Source organism: Electrona antarctica, assembly GCF_951216825.1.
Source record: "Electrona antarctica genome assembly, chromosome: 17".
Lineage (NCBI taxonomy): Eukaryota > Metazoa > Chordata > Actinopteri > Myctophiformes > Myctophidae > Electrona > Electrona antarctica.
Window position 1 is genome coordinate 2,104,794 of NC_136798.1, and position 24,530 is coordinate 2,129,323.

The 24,530-nt window shown below is 44.5% G+C and overlaps 1 protein-coding gene across 2 annotated transcripts; it reads right to left on the reverse strand.

The window, feature by feature from the left end:
* Positions 1-381: 381 nt before the first annotated feature.
* Positions 382-18,303, reverse strand: zc3h14 (zinc finger CCCH-type containing 14). 2 transcript variants are annotated; one of them, XM_079525583.1, is made up of 17 exons: positions 18,069-18,303; positions 17,696-17,738; positions 16,666-16,780; positions 16,471-16,511; positions 15,505-15,679; positions 15,001-15,355; positions 14,413-14,576; positions 9,736-9,839; positions 9,248-9,424; positions 7,317-7,397; positions 5,603-5,756; positions 3,788-4,002; positions 3,125-3,266; positions 2,407-2,546; positions 1,731-1,810; positions 1,525-1,631; positions 382-542 (listed from the first exon to the last, which is right to left on the reverse strand). In XM_079525583.1, exons 1-17 carry the CDS (start codon positions 18,102-18,104, stop codon positions 539-541), a joined length of 2,133 nt encoding a protein of 710 aa, XP_079381709.1. In that variant the 5' UTR covers positions 18,105-18,303; the 3' UTR covers positions 382-538. The 2 variants fall into 2 exon arrangements, with proteins under 2 accessions (XP_079381709.1, XP_079381708.1); XM_079525582.1 differs by having other exon boundaries at positions 3,125-3,269.
* Positions 18,304-24,530: the final 6,227 nt, after the last annotated feature.

Genomic DNA, 24,530 nt, shown 5'->3' on the forward strand with positions numbered 1-24,530 from the left:
TGCAAGTGGATGGGAGGAGAACTCGGGTGCCGTCTCTATTCATATATACTCTAAGGTGTGAAATGGGTGAAATGTGAAATACGCTGTAAAGCACTTTTGCAATCTTAAAAGCCTAGAGAGGGCGTTATATTTATAAATGAGTTCAGTTACCATTTCCGTCGACTATAGCCGGAGCGATTATAACCAATGAGTCCAGCGGATCCAGTGTCTGTACCATATTTAATGTCGGTCGCTAAAAAGTGTAAGATTTGACTGACAGGTGGATGTCATCATATTATAGTAGTGGTTGGTGCTTATTTAAGCACACATCATCACATTATGATTTACAGGAACAAATGATTGGATTTGGATACGTATATAAACGCATAAAGAAAAAAAAAGGGGGGGGGGGGTTCTCTTTTAATTCTTTAAATACTTCCAACAAATGCAAATAAAATACTGTACATCGACAGATACAGTAGGAGGAAAAAAAAAAACTTCCATGACTTCACATGTTCATTGTTGGTCGTTGAATTTTCTTGAAGACGGTCTTTCACAGTTAACTAGAGAAACAGACAAGGAGACATTACTAAGTACAATAAAACAGTTACGACATGGAATCATCATCTTATATAAATGCTGCATGACATTTAGTTGTGATGGTCAAATATCGATTAAACATTTAGACCTGAGAACGATTCTAAAAAAGGTTCTTCTAAATCCTAAAAGTTCTGAAAAACCCCATGTTTCTATGTCAGTAGGTGCTCAATATTTCATGTCAAGGACCCCAAAAATATATGAAATTGTCCGCCGACCCCCATCTGAAAATATGTTGTTCCAGGGACCCCCAAGAAGCAAAGATTTGAGTTAAAAACGTTCACTATGAAAGAATATATTATTCAAAGATTTGCACTACATTTTCACGATTTTTCAAAAGAATAGCAGACCTACAAGCTCGTAGCGCGGCACTCGTGCCGCGCTATGAGCTTGTAGATCTGCTATTTTTCAATAGCTAAAAGTATAACAATGTTTAATACACCAAAAAGGGGTTCCCGCCCAGAATGGGATAATGCTGCATGACATTTAGTTGTGATGGTCAAATATCGATTAAACCCCGAGGACGATTCTACAAATGTCTCCTAAATCATGACAGTTTTCTGAAAAGCCCTATGTTTCTATGTCAGTAGGTGCTCAATATTTCATGTCAAGGACACCCAAAAATATATGAAATTGGCCGCCAACCCCCATCTGAAAATATGTTGTTCCAGGGACCCCCAAGAAGCAAAGATTTGAGTTAAAAAACGTTCACTGTGAAAGAATATATATTCAAAGATTTGCACTACATTTTCACGATTTTTCAAAAAAATAGCTATTTTTCAATAGCTAAAAGTATAACATAATGCTTAATACACCAAAAAGGGGTTCCCGCCCAGAATGGGTTAAAGCTGCATGACATTTAGTTGTGATGGTCAAATATCGATTAAAAACACGTTTCCTTGAGAAGTATGAGATTTTTCGGAAAACAAATGTATGCATTCTACTTGCCTGCTCTGGGCTTTTGTCCACTTCAGGGCATGTCTCGGTGGCACAACTGTGGCTGGATGGTAAAAGGTACAGCCGGACCGTTTGCACTGAGCAGCAAAACGACACGCCTGTGGAGAAGGTAAAAAAACAGACACGTCACATCAGGTCCTTGTACTTCCTACAAATGATCTGAAATCAAAGCTCAATGACTATAATGATTTTTTTACCTTAGGATGATAGAATGGACAGTCCATCTTTTTGCATTCTGGGAAGAACCGACATACACTACCACTCTGTGGTGCAGGCACTGCAGTGAAGAGAACAGTCAAATTAGTTCATATTTGTCACAATTTGGCAGGATTTTATTGAGAGGATGGCCCCTTGAGATGCAGCGTCTCGTTTTAGAGGGAGTCCTATAGAGCGTACCAAAATCTCCTTGAGGGGGCGTCAACATATGCGTCACGTGGTAGCGGCCGCCATACTTGTTGGCTTGTCTGGTTTGTTTACATTGAGCGACTATCCGGTGTGCTTGTATACGTTCTTTTTTTAAACTGCCCTCACAATGGTGCAGACTTGCTCAGTAAATAAGTGCCACAGCAGGTCACGTCGAGGGAATGAGCCAGAAAACGGAATTCGATTTTCGGCTTTCCAGCATGGAGACAGCATCAAGGAACCCAGATTGACGAGTTTACAAAAAGACGTAGAATGGCTTGGATCTCGGCTGTACAGAGATATAACGTTCAACAAAGTATCTAAGCACAGCCGTGTTCACGACATTTTCCTCTGTGCCACTGCTATTTTTCAACAGGTAAAGCAAACTGTCCGCTAAAGCAGCTATAACTCCACCACACCTCTCTCCCTCTCATGCAAGTAATAATTGACAATCTATAAAGTCAAACCAACCTGATCTGGGGGGAGGAGCCATGGATGCTCTGCGGCTGGCATGGGTGAACGGACAGTCTGGCTTGGCACATCTGGCATCATATTTACAGTTCGGGTGAACAAAGAGGCATTTGTCCCCGAATTTGCAGTTCGGAAAAGTCCTAGAACAAAAAGGGAGATAAATGTAAATCTTTATTTTATTTTTATATTTTTTATCATTTTTATCCCACGATTTTTGTAACCCATTTTTCACCCCTGTGTCAATTATCTAATGTGATCCTGGGCTCTACACACCCTCCGCCAACCTAGTCCCCATATATGGGGGACATGGGGAGAGCAACGGACTTGAACTCATGCTTCCTTCATGCCTGAGTGTCCAAGTTGCTCCTTTACACCTGACGGGGGGGGAGTTTCCCTGGTTGGACATAGCACGTGGAAGAACACGTCAGTGATCTGTGGTCTAGAACTTGAGATCGGACCCAAAATCTAGCATCAGTCGAGCCCTAGTAAAATCTCTACATGTAAACCAAGAACTCACTTGCACTGTGTGGTTGGGTGATGGTACACACATTCATCTCCACTCTTACACACGGGCCAGAACTCACTTGCACTGTGTGGTTGGGTGATGGTACACACACTCATCTCCACTCTTACACACGGGCCAGAACTCACTTGCACTGTGTTGTTGGGTGATGGTACACACACTCATCTCCACTCTTACACACGGGCCAGAACTCACTTGCACTGTGTTGTTGGGTGATGGTACACACACTCATCTCCACTCTTACACACGGGCCAGAACTTGCAGCGTTCCAGAACCTTCTGTCTCTTGTTGTTGAACGGCACAGAGTCATCTTCGCCTGGTTCCGTCTCCATGCCATCTTCTATACAAAGGGACAACATAAAAGCATGAAATGACAACCAAAGCAGAGCACAATAGTAGCCCGCATTGTCCACGTATTCACTTATAAAAGTGCATTGGAAGTGGAAAGTGGATGTGTTTTGGAGAACCTCCAGACACCCGAATTGACTACTATAGACAAGTAAGACGCGTGAACACGGGAAGCGAACGCAGCTCGTAAATTTCAATAACAATTAGAATAAATTACATACTTTAAGGTTTTTTTTAAGTTCTCTTTTTTTAATTAAAAAAAAATGTAAAGTGTTTTTTTAAAGATTTTTTTAAGTTGTTTTTTTAAGTTACGTTTTTTTAAGTTCATTTTTAGTGTGTGTGCGTTTTTTTAAAACGTTTTTTGTGTGTGTGTGATACAGCTGCGCCCTCTGGTGGCGGGCCGGTGGTGTTACAACATGACAGAGTTTTGGCCAGCTTCTATAGTTAGTGCTCACTGCATTCGCAAAAATGTGTCAGCTGCGACTGCATGTGAATCAAACCATGACGTACCATCAGAGGAGTTGATGCTTCCCTGCAGCCTGTGGAGGACACTGACTTTGGACTCTCTGCTGAGGTGGATGGTGGCGTCTGTGACCTTGGAGTGCGGTCGGAGGTCGTCCACTTCCATGTCGCAGTCCGTCATGGTCCCCAGGGGACTGGGCACCCCGTCCAGGGTCACAATGAACTTGGGACTGGCAGAGTCCGCCGTGTCTCCTCTTTCCTTACTAGGGAGACAAAAGACACAGAAAACTCCACATCAGGGATTGTGGTAGTAGTGTTATTATAATAATAAACATCCAGAAAAAAAAAGGAACAAATAAAATAAGTGTTAACCCATTTTGGGCGGGAACCCCTTTTGGTGTTTATAGCATTAGGTTATACTTTAGCTATTGAAAGATCTACAAGCTCATAGCGCGGCACCGAGTGCTGTGCTACGAGCTTGTAGGTCTGCTATTTTTTGAAAAGTCTTGAAAATGTGGTGCAAATCTTTGAATATATATTCTTTCGGAGCAAATGTTTTAAGTCAAATCTTTGCTTCTGTGGCGTCCCTGGTACATCATATTTTCAGATGGGGGTCAGCGGCCAATTACATATATTTATGAGGGTATTTGACATGAAAATGCTTGAGAACCACTGACATAGAAACATAGGGTTTTTCAGACAACCTTTAGGATTTGGAAGGCATTTGTAGAATCTAACCCTATAGCAACTAGAGCAAGGCCTGCCAAAGCACGTATGATGCCCTCAGCCCCACAGTCGGGGGAAATCCCCACCTAGGGCAGTTCCTCATCTTTCAATGTATGTGATAAACTAATTATAACCGGCATGTGACTACCCAAGTGTTACCCTTCTTTATTAGCTCTGGTCCATAGCCTTACTGCTCTTGCATTAACCCATTTAGGACTGAGGTCGGCTTCTAAATCCTTTCTGAAAAAAACATTGTTTCTATGTCAGTGGTGCTCAACCTTTTTCATGTCAAGGACCCCCAGAATTATCTCTATTGGGCCACGGACCCCCATCTCAAAATATGTTGTTCCAGGGACCCCCCCGGAAGCAAACATTTGAGTTAAAAACGCTCTGAAATAATATAAATTCAAAGGTTTGCGCCTCATTTTCACGACTTTTCAAAAATAGCAGACCTACAAGCTCGTAGCGCGCCAATCGGTGGTGCACTATGAGCTTGTAGATCTGCGATTTTTCAATAGCTAAAGTAGAACAGAATGCTTAAAACACCAAAAGGGGTTCCTGCCCAAAATGGATTAAGGCTCTCTCACTCTTTGCTTCTAGCCCTCGCATGAAACGCAGACCAGCTTCTCCTCTGTAGCGGAAATATAAAAAACGTTTTACCTACTCACCAAAACAAAGGTGGTTTGTGTAATTAGAAAGCCTACTTTCCTTAGTGGACGCACTCTGAGCCCCCCACCACATGTTAAAAATGCACTTTTTGGCCAGAAAGGGATTGTTTTTACACCAGAAAATAAATACCTTTAGTTACTCCACTCTCGCCCTCTACCGATATTGCCAACCGGAGAAAAAAAACCCTTTCTGGCCAAAAAGTGTTTTTTTGTGGTGGGGGCACTGAGTGCGTCCTCTAAGGAAAGTAGGCTTTCTAATTACACAAACCGCCTTTGTTTTGGTGAATAGGTTAAAACGTTTTTTTTAATATTTACGCTACAGACGAGAGGCTGGTCTGCATGTATGCGAGTGTAGGAAGAGAACAGTTCCATAGCTCTAAATGAAGGCATTAGAGCTATGGACCAGAGCTACCTTCTTATCCAACCTTGGTTGGATAAACTCAAGACAACAAGGAGAGCACGGGTCTACCTGGACTGGACCATGCGTGGCACAGCGGGTTGGACAGCCTCTTTGACCTGAACCTGCTGCTGACGTCTGAGCGGAGCCTCTTCCAGCTGTGGTTGGCTCATGATGAAGGAACGAGTATCGAAGGCCGACGGCTCGCTCCTCTCGGCGACTACACCTAGAATCACCAAAACACCAAATATATATGTTCACATACGCCATCCGAGGTCATCCAAAAACGTTATATATATCTACAATTCATGCTTGTATACAAAACTATATCAAAGCTCAGCAAGACTATTTTGTCACAAAAATATGTTTGTGTTTATGTATTTTTTTCCCTACAGTACATGTCTCCACTTTCTACACAGCAACACTTTTTCCTAAGGAGCATGTGCTCCAAAAGAAAACACTGCTCTTTAATAAATGCATCTAAAACATGGCCGTACCGTAGTCACACTGCTCTTTGATAAATGCATCTAAAACATGGCCGTACCGTAGTCACACTGCTCTTTGATAAATGCATCTAAAACATGGCCGTACCGTAGTCACACTGCTCTTTGATAAATGCATCTAAAACATGGCCGTACCGTAGTCACACTGCTCTTTGGGTTAATAAATGCATCTAAAACATGGCCGTACCGTAGTCACACTGCTCTTTGATAAATGCATCTAAAACATGGCCGTACCGTAGTCACACTGCTCTTTGATAAATGCATCTAAAACATGGCCGTACCGTAGTCACACTGCTCTTTAATAAATGCATCTAAAACATGGCCGTACCGTAGTCACACTGCTCTTTGATAAATGCATCTAAAACATGGCCGTACCGTAGTCACACTGCTCTTTGATAAATGCATCTAAAACATGGCCGTACCGTAGTCACACTGCTCTTTGGGTTAATAAATGCATCTAAAACATGGCCGTACCGTAGTCACACTGCTCTTTGATAAATGCATCTAAAACATGGCCGTACCGTAGTCACACTGCTCTTTGGGTTAATAAATGCATCTAAAACATGGCCGTACCGTAGTCACACTGCTCTTTGATAAATGCATCTAAAACATGGCCGTACCGTAGTCACACTGCTCTTTGATAAATGCATCTAAAACATGGCCGTACCGTAGTCACACTGCTCTTTGATAAATGCATCTAAAACATGGCCGTACCGTAGTCACACTGCTCTTTGATAAATGCATCTAAAACATGGCCGTACCGTAGTCACACTGCTCTTTGATAAATGCATCTAAAACATGGCCGTACCGTAGTCACACTGCTCTTTGATAAATGCATCTAAAACATGGCCGTACCGTAGTCACACTGCTCTTTGGGTTAATAAATGCATCTAAAACATGGCCGTACCGTAGTCACACTGCTCTTTGATAAATGCATCTAAAACATGGCCGTACCGTAGTCACACTGCTCTTTGATAAATGCATCTAAAACATGGCCGTACCGTAGTCACACTGCTCTTTGATAAATGCATCTAAAACATGGCCGTACCGTAGTCACACTGCTCTTTGATAAATGCATCTAAAACATGGCCGTACCGTAGTCACACTGCTCTTTGATAAATGCATCTAAAACATGGCCGTACCGTAGTCACACTGCTCTTTGATAAATGCAACTAAAACATGGCCGTACCGTAGTCACACTGCTCTTTGATAAATGCAACTAAAACATGGCCGTACCGTAGTCACACTGCTCTTTGATAAATGCAACTAAAACATGGCCGTACCGTAGTCACACTGCTCTTTGCGGACACTGTTCTCCTGGATCTCCAGCTGAAGGCGTGACGCCAGCGATTTGGCTGCAGGGGCTGGAAGACATGAAGGTCAAAGGTCAGGATATACTGTATTATTTAAAGGCCTGATCCCAGATAGTTAAATCAGCCGCATGTGCAGTTTTGTACATATTTAAATTTGACACATTTGACTAATTTGTCTCAAAGGTCAAATCGGCCTTCATGATTTTGGGTGATAATAAATTACCTCGCAGACAATTAGTGAAATATCACTTGTATACCAACAACCCATTAGGCTGGCCAGTTGAAACACGACATGATGGCAAATGTGTTACTCTTTTTGTGTGTGGTGGCGCCATAGATATATAGATATATATATATAGATATAGATATTATTTTTTTCCCCTTTATTTAACAGGTAAAAACCACATTGAGACTGAAGTCTCTTTTACAAGTGTGAACTGGCCAAGACAAGAGGCAAAATAAGTGACACAGCTCTGCCAGTAACAAAAAGATACACAAAAAAACAGGACAGACATACAATGCTCATACATACAGTACCCACTACTAAGAAGCTCAAAGGGAGAACAGGAACGTTTAGTGACGCGACCAATAAGGACTAATAAATAAAAACTAAGCATTGCTTAGTAGACTAAAAAGCAAGCAGACATTTTCTATACGTCAAAGCAGGAGCAGTGCATGGGAAGTGTGCCCATGGCAATCCTTTTAAAGTTCACTAGGGGAATCACAGCAGCCAGTTTGAGTCTGGTCTGTAGGTCATTCCAAGACCAGGGTCCGCGGGCCATTTGCGGCCCGCGGAGCGCCCCATTGCGGCCCGCGGAAGAATTAAAAAAAAATATATACCACCATTTAAATGGCATTAAATGGTGGTCAGTAGCCTATGCATGTCAAACTGGGCATCCTTTTCAAATGGGGTCCTGCCCTGAAAATGAATTTTCAGGGCAAGACCTCGACCTCACGCGTGCGGACTCGGCCCCCAGCCTGGTACCCTAGTCAAAATATGGCCCTCGAGGAAAATTAATTGGGGAACCCTGGAGTACAGTGATGAGTCCTATAGGGGGAGTTGGTTATGAACCTCAATGCAGCATGAAACAGGGGGTCGAGTTTGCTCAGAGTTGAGTAACTAGCAAAGCGGTAGACCGTATCGCCATAATGGAGCTGCGACAGGAAGAGGCCTGTAACCAGCTTTTTGCAAGAAGCATTAGAAAAGCAGGACTTCATTCTGTAGAAGAAACTCAGCGTGAACTTAAGCTTTTTTGCCAAGGCGTCAATGTGGTGTTTGAAGTTTAACTTGTTGTCCAACCAAATTCCAAGATATTTATACAACTCAACCCATTCGATGGATACTCCATCCAGAGTGGTGATATTTGAGGGGACATTGACTAGGCTATTTGGAGAAAATGGCATGGCCTTGGTTTTGTGGCCATTTAGTAGCAGTTTGCTGTTTAGCAGTTGCTGCTGCAATGAGACAAAGTCAGAGGCCAAGTTTGACACTGCCACATCAATTATATATAAGAAAGGCTAGATGCTCATGCTAGATGCTCATGCCAATGGAGATGTGTCTATGGGGCATGTACTTATAACCATAACTTGCTCAATTTAGTTTAGACTAGTCCTTGGTTAGACATAGGTTAAGGTTAGGTTTAGGTGTGCTGCCCCGTGGGAGGTTAGGTTTAGGGTGAGGGTTTGAGATAGGTTGTAGTTGTAGGACTAAATGACTGGTCGCAAAAACGAGAACTGTCAATCACAACGACTACTGGCCAATCACAGCAGGGCTTTCCTAGAACTGCGGTGGGATACATAATAACGCGTCAGAGACTCCGCCTTGAGCCATCTAGCCTTTATATATATATATGTCTATGGGTGGCGCTACTCATTTGCATGTACAGTATATATATACATACCAAGCACTCTGGCAGCAAGTGGTCGCTCTGTGGGTGTATAGGACTGCACCCTGGCAGGGGCCAGGCTCTGAAGGTGCTCCTGGACTAGCTGGATAGCTGCGGTCATCTCCTCATTGCTGGCCAAGCGAGTACGGGGTGCTACTGGCACAGTCTGCCTCTCCGTCTGCCTCTGGGGCACTGCAGTAGACAAAGAAAACGAAATAATAACTGAACTGGCATGTATTGTAGTTGTATAACCCATTCTGGACGGGAACCCCTTTTGGTGTTTTAACTAAGCATTATGTTATACTTTAGCTATTGAAAAATAGCAAATCTACAAGCTCATAGCGCGCCACCGAGTGGCGCGCTACGAGCTTGTAGGTCTGCTATTTTTGAAAAATCGTGAAATGCGGCACAAATCTTTGAATATATATTCTTTCAGAAGACTTGTTTTTTTCAGGCCTAAATGGAATATTAACATATTGTGGGACTAATAATGGGAGACCTACTGGTCGGGTAAGGCGTTGTAGTCTTAGTGATGGAATCCTGTGCTTCGGAGATGGCCTTCAGTATGAGATTCCTGTTGGCTTGTTTGGCTGGTGGGAGGGTCGGTCTGAAATGATACGAGTAGAGGAATGTCAGTGTGAAAATACAGTTCCATGGATTTATGAAAATTGCATTCAGAGAACATTATAAGACTAATGAACCACAGAGTCTGCTCTGAATCAATAAAGACTATATTGTTGCTGGTGACCCCTCAATTTAAATAAAGTAAAGGTCCCTACACACCGGGCGCCATTTTCGGATCTTTAGCGGTTTTCCGAAAAACGCGTCCAGTGGGCAACCACCTTAACATTTGCATATGTCATACCCTAAGGGCCGATTCATACTCCTATTTTAGAGCCGAATAAAATTCGGTTCGGCTCTGTAGAGCCTACAATGTGACGTCATTTGAGGTTCGGGGGGGGCGGGTACCGTCCTAAAGTCGGCTCTTCGGTGCTACTGAAAATATCTGACGAGCCGAAATCATTTCGGCACTACAGCTCCGAAACAGCGGTAAAATAGGAGTATGAATCGGCCCTAAGGCCTAAGCTATCAATTTAAGTCTGTCCTGGCGAACAAGATACTGGCAGAGGTCAGAGGTCATAAGGAAAATGCAAGGCCCCGGCCTTCTCTACTTAGAATAGCACCACACACAAGACGCATCGGATTACTCCAGAAAGAATATGCAAGGATTTATCAAAAAAATACAATACATCTAAAACATATGAATTTGGATTTAATTGCAAAAACAACTGTACACACTGTTCAGTCGTTTAGCGCTTTCTGAGCAGCTCATAATAAATTATGCTTTTATGGTGTTTTAAGCATTATGTTATGCTTTAGCTATTGCAAAATAGCAAATCTACAAGCTCATAGCGCGGCACCGAGTGGCGCGCTATGAGCTTGTAGGTCTGCTATTTTTGAAAGATCGTGAAAATGTGCCGCAATGACGGCACGGCAGCCAGAACCAGCGACGGTAACGGCAGACAGCATTGCCCTTCAATGTTAAAATATTTTATCTTTTCACAGTTCCGTGCCGTCCAGCAGGTGGTGCCGTTTGCTGTCTACCGCTTGCCTCAGTGATCCCATGTGAGGTTTAGCAAGTCACGGAAATCTTTAAAACTTTCTGCTATAGAGCACCGAAGTCTGACGTCAATATCGGTAGAGGGCGCAGATCCGCATGTACTTTTTATTTGCATTGTAATCCCCATAGGGGGGATTTTAGATCGCCTCATATAAGAACTGTGTTTGAAAAATAAACAAATCATCCAGGCCGCTTCACTCATATGGATATGAAGAATCAACTGACTGAGAGAAAACGCTATTGTTACTGCTACTGAATTAGTTAGATTTTTGCTAGAAACAGACTGTATCATATGAGTGACTGGCAAACGATACAGAGACACCTCCCTGACAATAACGCCGAGACAGCTTGTTTATTTTTGGACCACAACGCTTATATGAAACGATTTTAAGATGAGCCCCATGTTATTCTCCATAGAGAAATTACTTCCGCGAACCAGGGGAATCGAAGGGATGAGGGAGTGACGTCAGGACTTCGGTGCTCTATATAAATGACATGCCCAAAGTAGGGACGACAGGTTGAAAGTGATTAGGTCTATGGCCCTCATTTATCAATCGAGTGTAAAATCTGCCCCAAATTCGAGTGTAGGATTCGTAGTACACCCACGTCGGGTCGGCATTTACAAAGTGATCGCAGACAGCTGTTTCTTCCTAATTTAATTCCTAGCAGTGATAAATGTGACGGCTGAAATCAATCTGGCACGCCCTATGAAATAAAGCCTCGCCCTCGTTTTTGCGACATGAACAACTGCAATACGACCTGGAAACCATGGTTACAGGAAGAAAAAAAGTTTCACTCGCTTGCCCAAGTTGCCTTGCTGCCCCTGCCCCCCTCCCATACACAGACGCACGCACACGCAACTTGTTGTATCTTAAATAAATAAACCTGCATGAATTAAATAAAGCTGTAGGACTACCCTGTCTGTTTCTCCTCTCGCTTCGCTTCCCTTGCTGCCCGCCTCACCCCCCCGCACGCACGCACATATCGCAATTTGCAAGCATGTCACTGTGTTGTTAGTTGTAGGCCTATATTCAATTATTAAAGTCTTTATTCATTTAATATACAACAAGATATATTAGTGAACGAAAACCTGAACCTGTGAACCATGAATTATATAACAAATAGGCGCGCACATACGCTGCTGTTTTGCAAGGTGCATCTCCTGTCCTGTCTGTCTCTCTATCACTGTGGTCCGTCCGTGACACCGTGACCAATTGACCATGCAGTTTGCACGTTCAGTCTATTTAAATTGCCTTGCTGTCAACTGTCAATTATATGAATATTGCAGCCAAAACCGTAGCCTTATGTGGCACTGGACAGTGGTGGTGGTGGTGGTAGGCTGCAGGCTGGCTTAGCCTATACTATCTCCGATGCGTTCCCACTTGCGCTGGCACGGCACATTTGGCATTCGAGCGACGCGTCGGGTTTATTAAACGAGGAGGAGATTGCACATACTGTAACTCCAGAAAGACATCGGCCTGCTGTAGATTAGGCTACAGTAGGCTACCCATGTTGGGACTCTCCGCGCTGCAGCACTGCACTATACTCTCCAACGTCCCGTCATGGAAATATTTCAGAACAGACAGCCCAAATCCTCGCATGTATGCGCTCATCATGCAAAACACTGTTTAAATGGCTTACGCATCTAACTTGCAACATTGTTTTTAAATGCGCGATTTTAATTGCTTGCTTGTAAAGTTGGAAATCTCCTACTAATTTCATATGACACAAAGACACATCGTTGATGTATTCCATTACTTTTTTACATTTAGCCCATATACATACCTATAGTTTTATATAAACATTTTAGGAGTGAATACATATGTTTCGATGCCTGTGACAGCCTCTCAGCTGGTCAAACAATGCTGCTCCGCTGTTCTACGACAGAAAAACAGGTGAGGACAAAGCGTACGACAGCTCCCGACCAGACGTGGTTTTTGTCTTGGCACAAGATCATTTTCAATCTTTGGCGCAAATCGTAAATGCCGAAAATTGCGGTAATTTCGGCGTACACCCATATTTTGGCGTACGCACGGTTGATAAATGAGGGCCTGTGTGTCTTTGTTTATTACTGAAAAGTTACATTTTTAGACACGACAAGACAAGACTTTCAGCAACCACCATATACATGCATGTAAGGCATACAGGACGGTTATTCATCATTAGTGCATTCTGAACCCTGGAAACCTAGCATACCCATTCTGGTATACATGCAACCCTGGAAACCTAGCATACCCATTCTGGTATACATGCAACCCTGGAAACCTAGCATACCCATTCTGGTATACATGCAACGTGTTGTGAAACCTAGCATACCCATTCTGGTATACATGCAACGTGTTGTGAAACCTAGCATACCCATTCTGGTATACATGCAACGTGTTGTGTTTTGAGCTTGTATAGATAAGATATTTACGTCCTGCTTTTTCGGTGCAGTTTGGTTGTAAATTGTCTGCCATCATTACCAAAGGGATCACCGCCAGCACTTTACAATTTACAATTTAGGCATTTAGCAGACGCTCTTAATCCAGAGCGACTTACATTAAGCAATAACAAAAGCATGGCATACATCACATATATAAAAAGTAGTTATCATGAATCATGCGTAGACTAAGAACGTAACAGTGGAGTATCTATGTAAACTATACATACTATACTATATAATATATTATACATGTGTACTATAAAGTGCTATGACTACATAAAGTGCAATTCTAGAGCTGTCTACGTAACAAGCTATAAGTCTGTTTAAAATACTATCTAAGTCTACATAATGTGCTAGCTAAGGGGCTAGGCTAGGGCAAGTGCTACGGGCCATGGTGGAGTCTGAAGAGGTGGGTTTTCAGACTACGGCGGAAGATTGGGAGTGAGGCTGCAGTTCTGACTGTGATGGGAAGTGCATTCCATAGTTTTGGAATGCAAAACCTACACTATAATCCGTATGTTGTGTTGATTCAACATGCTGTGAACACACATTCAGTAGACACAAGTGTTGCGTTCTACCAAGCAAGTCTGTCTACTCTACGGCGAGGAGTCACAAGGGAAGGGGCGTAAGTTGAAGTTGTAGCACTGTAGCTAGCATTCTCTCTGACAAATTAATCTGTGGCCTGGGCCGTGGCTCAGTGGTCCAGGCACCTTGGCCGGTAGCCCACGCCTGGCAGTGTGCCAGACAGGTTCGACTCCCGATCCCGACGGCCTTTACTGCATTTACTACCCCCATCTCTCTCCCCATTTCATGTCAGCCTACTGTCTGTCCCTCCATAAAGAATATAAAATAAAAGGCGAAAGCCACAAAAAAACTTTTAGGAAAAGAAAAAAAAAATGAATCTGTGACCTCACGAGACCAGCTGCTGTGTAAGGTTACTTGAGAACTCTGGAGGCGGATTATTTTATTTTTATTTGAATCTTAATTTTGAGTTTTCAATTTAAAAAAATGCGGAAACAACAGTCGGACATGCGCTGCTCCCGTTTGAGGTACGTTGTCAGTCTAATATATATATATATATATATATATATATATAGGCTAGCGACCCTCAATATTTGTTGCGCTACCACTTACTTGCGCTCTGGTTTGGTGGGTAAGGACACTCGGCTGGACATGCTTCTTCCGCCATAGCCTTCATCCTCCTCCTCCTCCAGATCTTCACTATCCTCGTCTTCCACTCGGTTCACCCGCACCACGGAGCTGGCGACCGGGGCTTTGCGCTTCCGCGATCCATCTTCCTATAGAGAGAATGACACAAGTGTTGTGTACGTTGTAAAGAGCTGGCATTGGTCATCATCTCTCACCACTGCACTGGCCATATTCACTCATGTAGCATCACTTACTGTTCATCACATATTGTACATCAACTTGAGGGGTTGCGAAACCCCTTGAGTTAACCCATTTCGACCTACCAGATTCTACAAATATCTTCTAAATCATGATAGTTTTCTGGAAAAACTTGTGTCAGTTGTTCTCAAACTATTTCATGTCAAGGAGCCCCAGAATTATATGTAATTGGCCGTCGTCTGAAAATATGTTGTACAGTTCCAGGGACCTCCCCCAGAAGCAAAGATTTTAGTTAAAAACGTTCTCTCTGAAGGAATATTCAAAGATTCACGGTATTTAAGTCAATATATTTTGCTCTCATTGAATCCCCCATACCTTACTACTGGACCCATTCCGGGCGGGCCGAGAGCTTCTGCTGTCTTGCAGGTGGCTGTGATGCTGCCTGGTGTTGTGTGATGAGGACCCTTCCATGGACCTGTAGCTGTCCGCGGACCTGCCTGACGACGACGCCGCCATCCTGCTCTGGGATGGCCTGTAGATCTGGGCCGTGGGTCGAGCGGCCGCGTTGCGCACGCGACCCACGCTGGGGGCGACCTCCACGGCATCGTCAGCGATGAGGTCGTCGTCCAGGTCAGGCTTGATGTCCAGGACCGCCTCGGAGGGCAGCGGTTCCACCAGCGGCTTGACCGCAGAGGTAAGACGGGACGAGTTCTTCTCCGTTGAGCCTCTTCTGCAATGAAAACAATGGTTATGTATGCGGCTTTTATGGCTTGGCTCCTAGGTGGTCGAGCCATCTACGTATAATCATGTCTGTCCATCTATGTGTGTGTACACAGACAAAAAAAAATTGTCACTGATGTTCACTGCAGTAACAATCACCTGTGTTCATGGGCAGAGCTGGACACGCGAGTCTCCGTCTTATCGAAGCGTGAGCTGGACACCGCCAGAGCCCTCGACTCGTCTCTCCTCTTGTCGTCGCTCACAGAGGCCTGGCTTTTCCCAGACGAGGAGGTGCCACTGTCCGACGGAAGCTGAGGTTTCACGGGTGCAGGCTCTAGAATCACACCACAGTATAGATAGAGAAGGTTCACTTTCTAGGGCCGACAAGCAGCACAATTCAGGAGCAACAGCAGAAACTGTTTGATTGATTGATTGAAATATGTATTAACAGTTTGCAGAATTACAGTACATTTCAAGCACACGTCAATACAAAGACTGTTAACACAATCAGTGCCGGAAGTCCTTCAAAATAGGAGCTCTGGGGTGCCGGAAAGACATGGCCGCTTTTACTCGGAAACCCACGACCCGGAAACAATCCACTAAAAAAAAGTTTACTTTACATAGCTAGCTTACATTGCGATCGTTTTAATTTATACGATATATGATCCAAAAAGCATTCATATTTTGCGGGAGAGACGGATGAGGAGCAGAGATGAAGCGCCAGTATATCGATCCGTTCAACACCACGGAGAGCGCCCTGGATTAGGAGAGACGAGTCATTTTTTCCGCCGCGCTAGCAGCTAAGTCAATGGTAAGCTAACAATTGCCTAGAGTGTAGCATACGGTAGCCGAAAGGCGAACTGACAAATAAAAAAAAGGAAAAAAATCTGAATATTCTTATCTCGCCCCGTATCATTGAGGATGCGCTAGGACGTGTGAGGACGTCGGATGTACGCGTCGATTGGGACCCCTAGGACGTGTGGCGACGTCCTATGGACGGAAACGGTTAACTGTGAGCGGACGACACGATAAAGCATTACACTCGTTTACAAGAGGGTCCACCTTGTTCACTTCATCAAAACATTTAGAGACGTGTACAAATATACACTTCTATATTTTACTTACCGACTGCTACAGATCTTAATTTCTCCAGGACACCCTGTAACCTAAGAGGTAAACAAAACAAAAAGTTATGGTGACCATTAATAATAAAAAACACATGTCATACGTGCAATGTGATCCAGTGAGAATAGCAGCATATATATATATATATAATCTGATTTCCACGAAAATTCCACAAAAATAGATGTGATCTTTTACCAGACAGTGAATTTGATGGTGTTGTTTCCCAGAAAGAGGGACAGGTCATCAGCCATTTGCTGAGAGGTCTTCTTATTGGCCACCATCACCATAATATAGTCAGGCAACTCTTCATCTGAAAGGACACATCGTTGCAATCAGTGGCGTTTCCAGGAATTACATTTTGGGCAGGCAAGAATTACATTTTGGACAGGCAAGATGTGTTAATTGTCGTCTCCCCAGTCCCCGCGCACAATCGTAGCACTTGGTCTTCAAAGAGATATACACAATCGTAGCACTAAAGGTTTTCAAAGAGATATACCTGCCAGACGAGTAGGATACAAAGGCTGAAAGGCATGCATTTACATTCCAATGGGTGATTGAGGTTCGCGCTCAGCGACAGCTGTCCACTAATAGTTCTCATGTCTTGTTTTCTCATTGTATGGATTTTGGCCAGGCCAGAAATGGATTTGGACAGGCGGACACCTGCCCTCGCTTTATTGTAGATACGCCTCTGCATGGACTGATAGTTAAAATCATCAGTGAAGATTTGTAAAATACAGATTCATTATCTAGATAGTGGTTTTAAGCAGTGGTTCCCAAAGTGGGGTTCGGGGACCCCCAGGGGTCCTTGAGAGAGTTCCAGGGGGTACCCAGCTAAATGATAGTTTGGAACCAAATGCACCATAATAGGTCTGTAACTCAGAGTGTACGTACAACAGTACAAATGGAACCAAATGGACCCGTTCCATTTGTACACTCTCAGAGTTAAATTAACATTGATTTTACAATATAAATTGGGGTCCCTGAGACAGAAATGCCATTAAATGGGGGTGTGTAGAGTCGACTAATATGCATGTCAAAACTGAGGGTCCTTGAAATTAAACAGGTTGAGAATCACTGCTGCCAGAGCCGTCAAAATCTTCTCTTATGGGGGTCTCTCTCTGGCATATATTTTTCAAATGGGGGTCCGCGGGGCTAATTGGTGTCAATTTGGGGGTCCTTGACATTGGTTTACAGGGCACCACTGACTTCCATTCCATTTACTTACCCACATAAGCACCAAGTTCTTGGAGTTTACCCTTGATGGCAGCCTACAAAACACCAAAACAAGATGTTAGTCAGCCCGTGAGATGCTTCCAAATGCAGAACCAACAGCTAAAGCTATAATAAAAGCTTAATTTACAATAACGGCACCGACAACGTAAGAAATACAAGTTACAATTAAAACAAGGCTGTCAGTTGAAAGCAGACCAAAGCTTGGCTATCAAACAACAACCCCATATATAGCTTCTTGGCCTTGTAAACCATGCCTAGACGACCCACCACAGCTATCTTATCATAATGCTAAGCTAACGGCTATCCTGCCCTCGGGGGGGGTTCGTTTCGGAGCTAAAATGAGTTAAATCCGTCTTCCTGCTCACCCTTATCTTCTTGCTGATCTCCGTGCCGATCTCCATGGCTGATGTCTGAGGTGAAATAAATTATGATACGCAGAAAGAAAGGTAAAACCTTTAGCTGGTTTTGTTGTGTCTTCTGTCTTGCAGAGGAATCGCAGTGACAACATCAACCAAAACCCAAATGCTAAAACACTCACATTACACACTGGTGGTGTATGGTGGCGGTGGTGGGGGAAAGATCAGTGGATGAGTGGGTATCGCCACCTGGCGTCTGAAGTGGGAACTGAACTCTTTAAAAGCTGAATTCCAATTCAATTTCAATTCAATTAAATTCAATTCAAAGAAGCTTTATTGGGTTTCATGAGAAAACAAACGTGTAGAACATTGCCAAAGCAAGTGTCACAAATGCAATACAATAAAAAAAACTGTTGAAAATGGGGAAAGTATATAGGCTACAGTTGGAGGGGGTACAGTACAGCATCTTGTAAACAGTCACATTGCATCGTTATAACAGGGTATATATTCAGCAGCAATTCTTTGTAGTCACTTTGGGACAAATGGCAGCATTTTTTTTCTCAGGACTATTTAAATAGTATTCAGGAAAAACTCTTAAGATCAGTGTTGTTTAAAGCAGTGTTGTTTTTGGCAGCAATTTTAGTCGACTAAATATCATAAGATTTTAGTCGACTAAATCTACAGTTGATTTAGTCGACTACAATGTATTTTGGCACGCCTTGATGCCGTCGTGATGACTGATTTTACACTTGCTGAAAATAGCAGCAATGTCGCGCTGCAACGCGTTGTGAGCTTGTAGATCTGTTATTTTCCACAAGGTGGTCACATATTTCGGCAGGTCACCAATTTCACCGCAACACTGCCATGCATGGAGTGACCGAGTGGCTGAGATTTTTGGTATTGGAATTTGGCTCAAATCGTGGGAGAGTAGTAGAGTAGAGTAGACCATAGGCCCTGGGCTACTAGTAGGCCAATATGCAGTAGGTGGCTGCTACGACGGAGTGAAGTATTTGTAGAAGCCATCCTCACTGTTTTGTTTGTCTATTTATTAGTATTATTATCATCACAATTGTTGTAGTTATTATTAGCATTATTTGGGCATTGGTTTAATGGGTTATTAGTTAATTGAATTACTGTTTAGTGTTTGGACGCCAAGGGCACGCCTCCCCCAGGGCACGCCTCCCCCAGGCCTAATTGATTGATGGAGAGCATAAGTAGGCCTGGGGTGATTGGGGAGTGGCAGCCACCTGGTGGACAAACAGTTTTTTTACCAGACAGGGAGAAAGACAGTTTGTATTGCATTGTATCACTGCACTTTAAGGATAGTAAATGCAAACCAAAATGACATTGAACCACAGTGGACATCCATAATCTCTGGGTGCATCAGTGGGTTTGTTGGCTTTGTGGAAATGTTTGGAACCAACAAAAGAGCCACAGCATTACAGTATTGAAAGGATCAGAAATGACTACATTGGAGAGAGTCAGCCCAGGCCAGACAGTGGCCTTGTGGTTAGAGTGTCCACCCTGAAACTGGGAGGTCGGGGTTCGATCAGCGGTTCGATCCCCGGCCGGGTCATACCAAAGACTGTAAAATGGGACCCAATGCCTCCCTGCTTGACACTCAGCATCAATGGATTGGATTGGGGGGTCAAATCAACTAATCAAATGACTCCCGAGCACGGCACGGCTGCAGCTCACCGCTCCTTGGCTGCGGCTCACTGCTCCAAGAGATGGGTCAAATGCGGAGAACAAATTTCACTGCGGTAACTTGTGTGACAAATTGTATGACTTTGACTTTGAGGTTAGAAGGTTTGGAGATAAAACAAGAGGGGCAAGGCTGAGATGGTTTGGGCATGTGCAGAGGAGAGATGAGGGGTACATTGGGTAAAAGATGTTTAAGGCAAGAGGATCAAGGCCTAAGTGGTTAATATGGATGCAGTGAGAGAAGAAGAGGCACGCAGAAAACAGAAGCAGATGGAAACAGATGATCCGCTGAGGCCCCGATAGGAAATAACTGGGGGGGGGGGGGGGGATTAAGCAAACTTGTGTTAATTACTTCATCTGTAGACATCTTCATCTTCATCTTAGCCTAAGCATTTTATCACCATAGAGACAGAACATGATTAGTCAGCTTCATATTCCGGCAGTAAATATGACGTAATTTACAATAATAAATGTAGCGTTTATTGATAAGGTAATGAATGACCCATTGACCCCAGACGACATCCTTGCATGGCAGAGGTGTTGCAGGAGCGCCCTCTTCCTAAACTATGCAGAACTACATCTAGGCTACGTGGCCAGAGTTGTCAAGAGTGTGCCAAAGTTTAGGTCTTGAGATAAATGCCAAGAAAACCAAGGTTATCACACTCTCACAGACCATCTACCTTTAATAACATCTTCGACGGGTGGCTGGCATCTCCCTTAGGCCTCACTCAGACCTTTACTGCATTGCTGTATGCTTGTTGGATGAATGTTGTGTAGTGTCATGGCCGCCCCAATGCATTTCCAATGGGAGTCACATGGTTTGACACAACATTTGTGTTGTATGAGGGGGAGGGGCGCAGTCGAAACACAGCCGAAAGCCATACAACAGCTTGTAGTCCAAAATGTGGACTACAAACCATGTGACTTCCATTGGAAATGCATTGGGGCGGCCATGACACTACACAACATTCATCCAACAAGCATACAGCAATGCAGTAAAGGTCTGAGTGAGGCCCTAGGGTGCACTCACACGGTTAATGCAATTCTCTGTGCTCGTTATCAATGCTGTGTTGTGTCATGGCCGCCCAATGCATTTCCAATGGAGGTCACATGGTTTGACACAACATTGTGTTGTGTGAGGGGGAGGGGCGCATTCGACTGCGCATCCAACGAGCACGAGAATTGCATTAAAGGTGTGAGCTCAGCCTAAGGGTGCACTCACACCTTTAATGCAATTCTCTGTGCTCGTTGGATCAATGCTGTGTTGTGTCATGGCCGCCCAATGCATTTCCAATGGAGGTCACATGGTTTGACACAACATTGTGTTGTATGAGGGGGAGGGGCGCAGTCGAAACACAGCTGAAAGCGCCCCTCCCCCTCATACAACACATTACATTACATTACATTACATTACAGTCATTTAGCAGACGCTTTTATCCAAAGCGACTTACAATAAGTGTATTCAACATAGGTAGGGAACAAAAACTACTAATCACCAGAAGTCTTTAGTGCATTTTCTGCAAAAACAAGCAACCAAGAGTATACCTAGCGCTAAGGTAAAAGTGCAATATATCAGCTACCTATTTCCTTAAACAGATGAGACAAAATAGCTAAATCAAATGAGCATGAGCTAAAACAATTAAGTGTATCGACTAAACAAGATCCAATAAACAATACAACAATAGAAAACAAGCGTTCGTACAACTAGTTAACAACAAGTAGGTCAGGCAGAGAGGAAGGGTAGTGTTTCCTGAAGAGGTGGGTTTTCAACCTGCGGCGAAATATGGGCAGTGACTCTGCTGTCCTAACATCAGTGGGGAGTTCATTCCACCACTGTGGGGCCAGAACAGAAAAGAGTCGTGACCGTGTGGATCGGCCAGAAGGACCCTTGAGTGACGAGGCAATCAGTCGCCCCGAGGTGGCAGACCGAAGTGGTCGGGCAGGGGTGTAGGCATCGACCATAGCCCGGAGGTAGGAAGGAGCTGTTCCTTTCACTGCCCTATAGGCTAACACCAGGGTTTTGAACTGGATGCGGGCCGCTACGGGGAGCCAGTGTAGAGAACGGAGAAGGATGGTTGTGTGGGAGAACTTGGGGCGGTTGAACACCAGACGAGCCGCAGCTTTCTGAACAAGCTCCAGAGGTCTGATGGCAGATGCCGGAGCACCAGCAAGGAGGGAGTTGCAGTAGTCCAGGCGGGAGATGACGAGAGCCTGGATGAGCACCTGGGCTGCCTTCTCCGTGAGGAAGGGGCGAATCCTCCTGATGTTGTAGAGGAGGAATCTGCAGGACCTTGTCACTGATGCGATGTTTGCCGAGAACGTCAGTTGATCGTCCAGGGTCACACCCAGATTTTTCGCAGTCCGAGTTGAGGTCACCACAGCATTATCAATGGTGATGGCCATGTCTCGGTGCGGACAGCCCTTCCCCGGGAGGAACATCAGCTCGGTCTTGTCCAGGTTGAGCTTCAGGTGGTTTGTCGACATCCACGCCGAGATGTCAGCCAGACAAGCAGCAATGCGTGCCTCCACTTGGGTATCAGAGGGGGGGAATGAGAGGATCAGCTGGGTATCATCGGCATAGCAGTGGTAGGAAAAGCCATGGGAGTGGATGACAGCACCCAGAGATGTAGTGTAGAGAGAGAAAAGAAGAGGACCCAGAACCGAGCCTTGGGGAACCCCAGTTGTGAGCCTGTGTGGTTCTGACACAGACCCTCTCAGCATCACCTGGTAGGAGCGACCCGTCAGGTAGGATGCAAACAGGGAGAGTGCAGAGCCTGAGACACCCATCCCCTCGAGGGTGGAGAGGAGGATCTGATGGTTCACCGTGTCGAACGCTGCAGACAGGTCCAGGAGTATCAGGACGGAGGAGAGAGAGTTCGCTCTAGCGGCATGGAGCGACTCCGTCACTGCCAGCAGGGCAGTCTCTGTCGAGTGACCCACTTTGAAACCAGACTGGTTGGAGTCCAGGAGGTTGTGTCAAACCCAATGCATTTCCAATGGAGGTCACATGGTTTGACACAACATAGGGGGAGGGGTCTGTTGTATGGCTTTCAGCTGTGTTTCGACTGCGCCCCTCCCCCTCACACAACACAATGTTGTGTCAAACCATGTGACCTCCATTGGAAATGCATTGGGCGGCCATGACACAACACAGCATTGATCCAACGAGCACGAGAATTGCATTAACCGTGTGAGTGCACCCTTAGAGATAGGGTGAGAAGTCACACGAGAGAGACTCGGAGTAGAGCCGCTGCTCCTTCGCCTGGAAAGGAGCCACTTAGGTGGTTCGGGCATCTGGTTAGGATGCCTCTCGGGCATCTCCCTAGGGAGGTCCTCGACGCACGTCCCACTGGGAGGAGACCCCGGGGCAGACCAAGGCGCAGTTGGAGGAAACACATCGACTCACTGGCCTTGGAACGTCTCGCAATCCCCCAGGAGGAAGTCACTAATGTTGCTCTGGAGAGGGAAGTCTGGAGCACTCTGGTGGAGCTGTTGCCCCCGCGACCCGACTACGGATAAGCGGTTGAAGATGGATGGATGGCAATGCCCTGAAAGAAGTAATTGACTTTAAATACCACTTACTCAACTGTTGAAGTCGAAGAAGACTGCTCAAGGTATGTACCTTTTCTTTACTGCTGTTGTATGTGTGATTGAAGCTGTTGTGATAATTTTTGGACCCATGGGTGGCAATGAGAAATGTTCAATGACCAGTTACTGAACTGTTCAAACAGTCACTGATTTGATCATGTGGATCTGGATTGAATGCTCATGTGAATTTACAGTGTACCGGTATGTTGTGTTTCTGCTGCTGTTGAAGGACCAGTATGTTGTGTTTCTGCTGCTGTTGAAGGACCAGTATGTTGTGTTTCTGCTGCTGTTGAAGGACCAGTATGTTGTGTTTCTGCTGTTGAAGGACCAGTATGTTGTGTTTCTGCTGTTGAAGGACCAGTATGTTGTGTTTCTGCTGTTGAAGGACCAGTATGTTGTGTTTCTGCTGTTGAAGGACCAGTATGTTGTGTTTCTGCTGTTGAAGGACCAGTATGTTGTGTTTCTGCTGTTGAAGGACCAGTATGTTGTGTTTCTGCTGTTGAAGGACCGGTATGTTGTGTTTCTGCTGTTGAAGGACCGGTATGTTGTGTTTCTGCTGTTGAAGGACCGGTATGTTGTGTTTCTGCTGTTGAAGGACCGGTATGTTGTGTTTCTGCTGTTGAAGGACCAGTATGTTGTGTTTCTGCTGTTGAAGGACCAGTATGTTGTGTTTCTGCTGTTGAAGGACCAGTATGTTGTGTTTCTCCTGTTGAAGGACCAGTATGTTGTGTTTCTGCTGTTGAAGGACCAGTATGTTGTGTTTCTGCTGCTGTTGAAGGACCAGTATGTTGTGTTTCTGCTGTTGAAGGACCAGTATGTTGTGTTTCTGCTGTTGAAGGACCAGTATGTTGTGTTTCTGCTGTTGAAGGACCAGTATGTTGTGTTTCTGCTGTTAAAGGACCAGTATGTTGTGTTTCTGCTGTTGAAGGACCAGTATGTTGTGTTTCTGCTGTTAAAGGACCAGTATGTTGTGTTTCTGCTGTTGAAGGACCAGTATGTTGTGTTTCTGCTGTTGAAGGACCAGTATGTTGTGTTTCTGCTGTTGAAGGACCAGTATGTTGTGTTTCTGCTGTTGAAGGACCAGTATGTTGTGTTTCTGCTGTTGAAGGACCAGTATGTTGTGTTTCTGCTGCTGTTGAAGGACCAGTATGTTGTGTTTCTGCTGTTGAAGGACCAGTA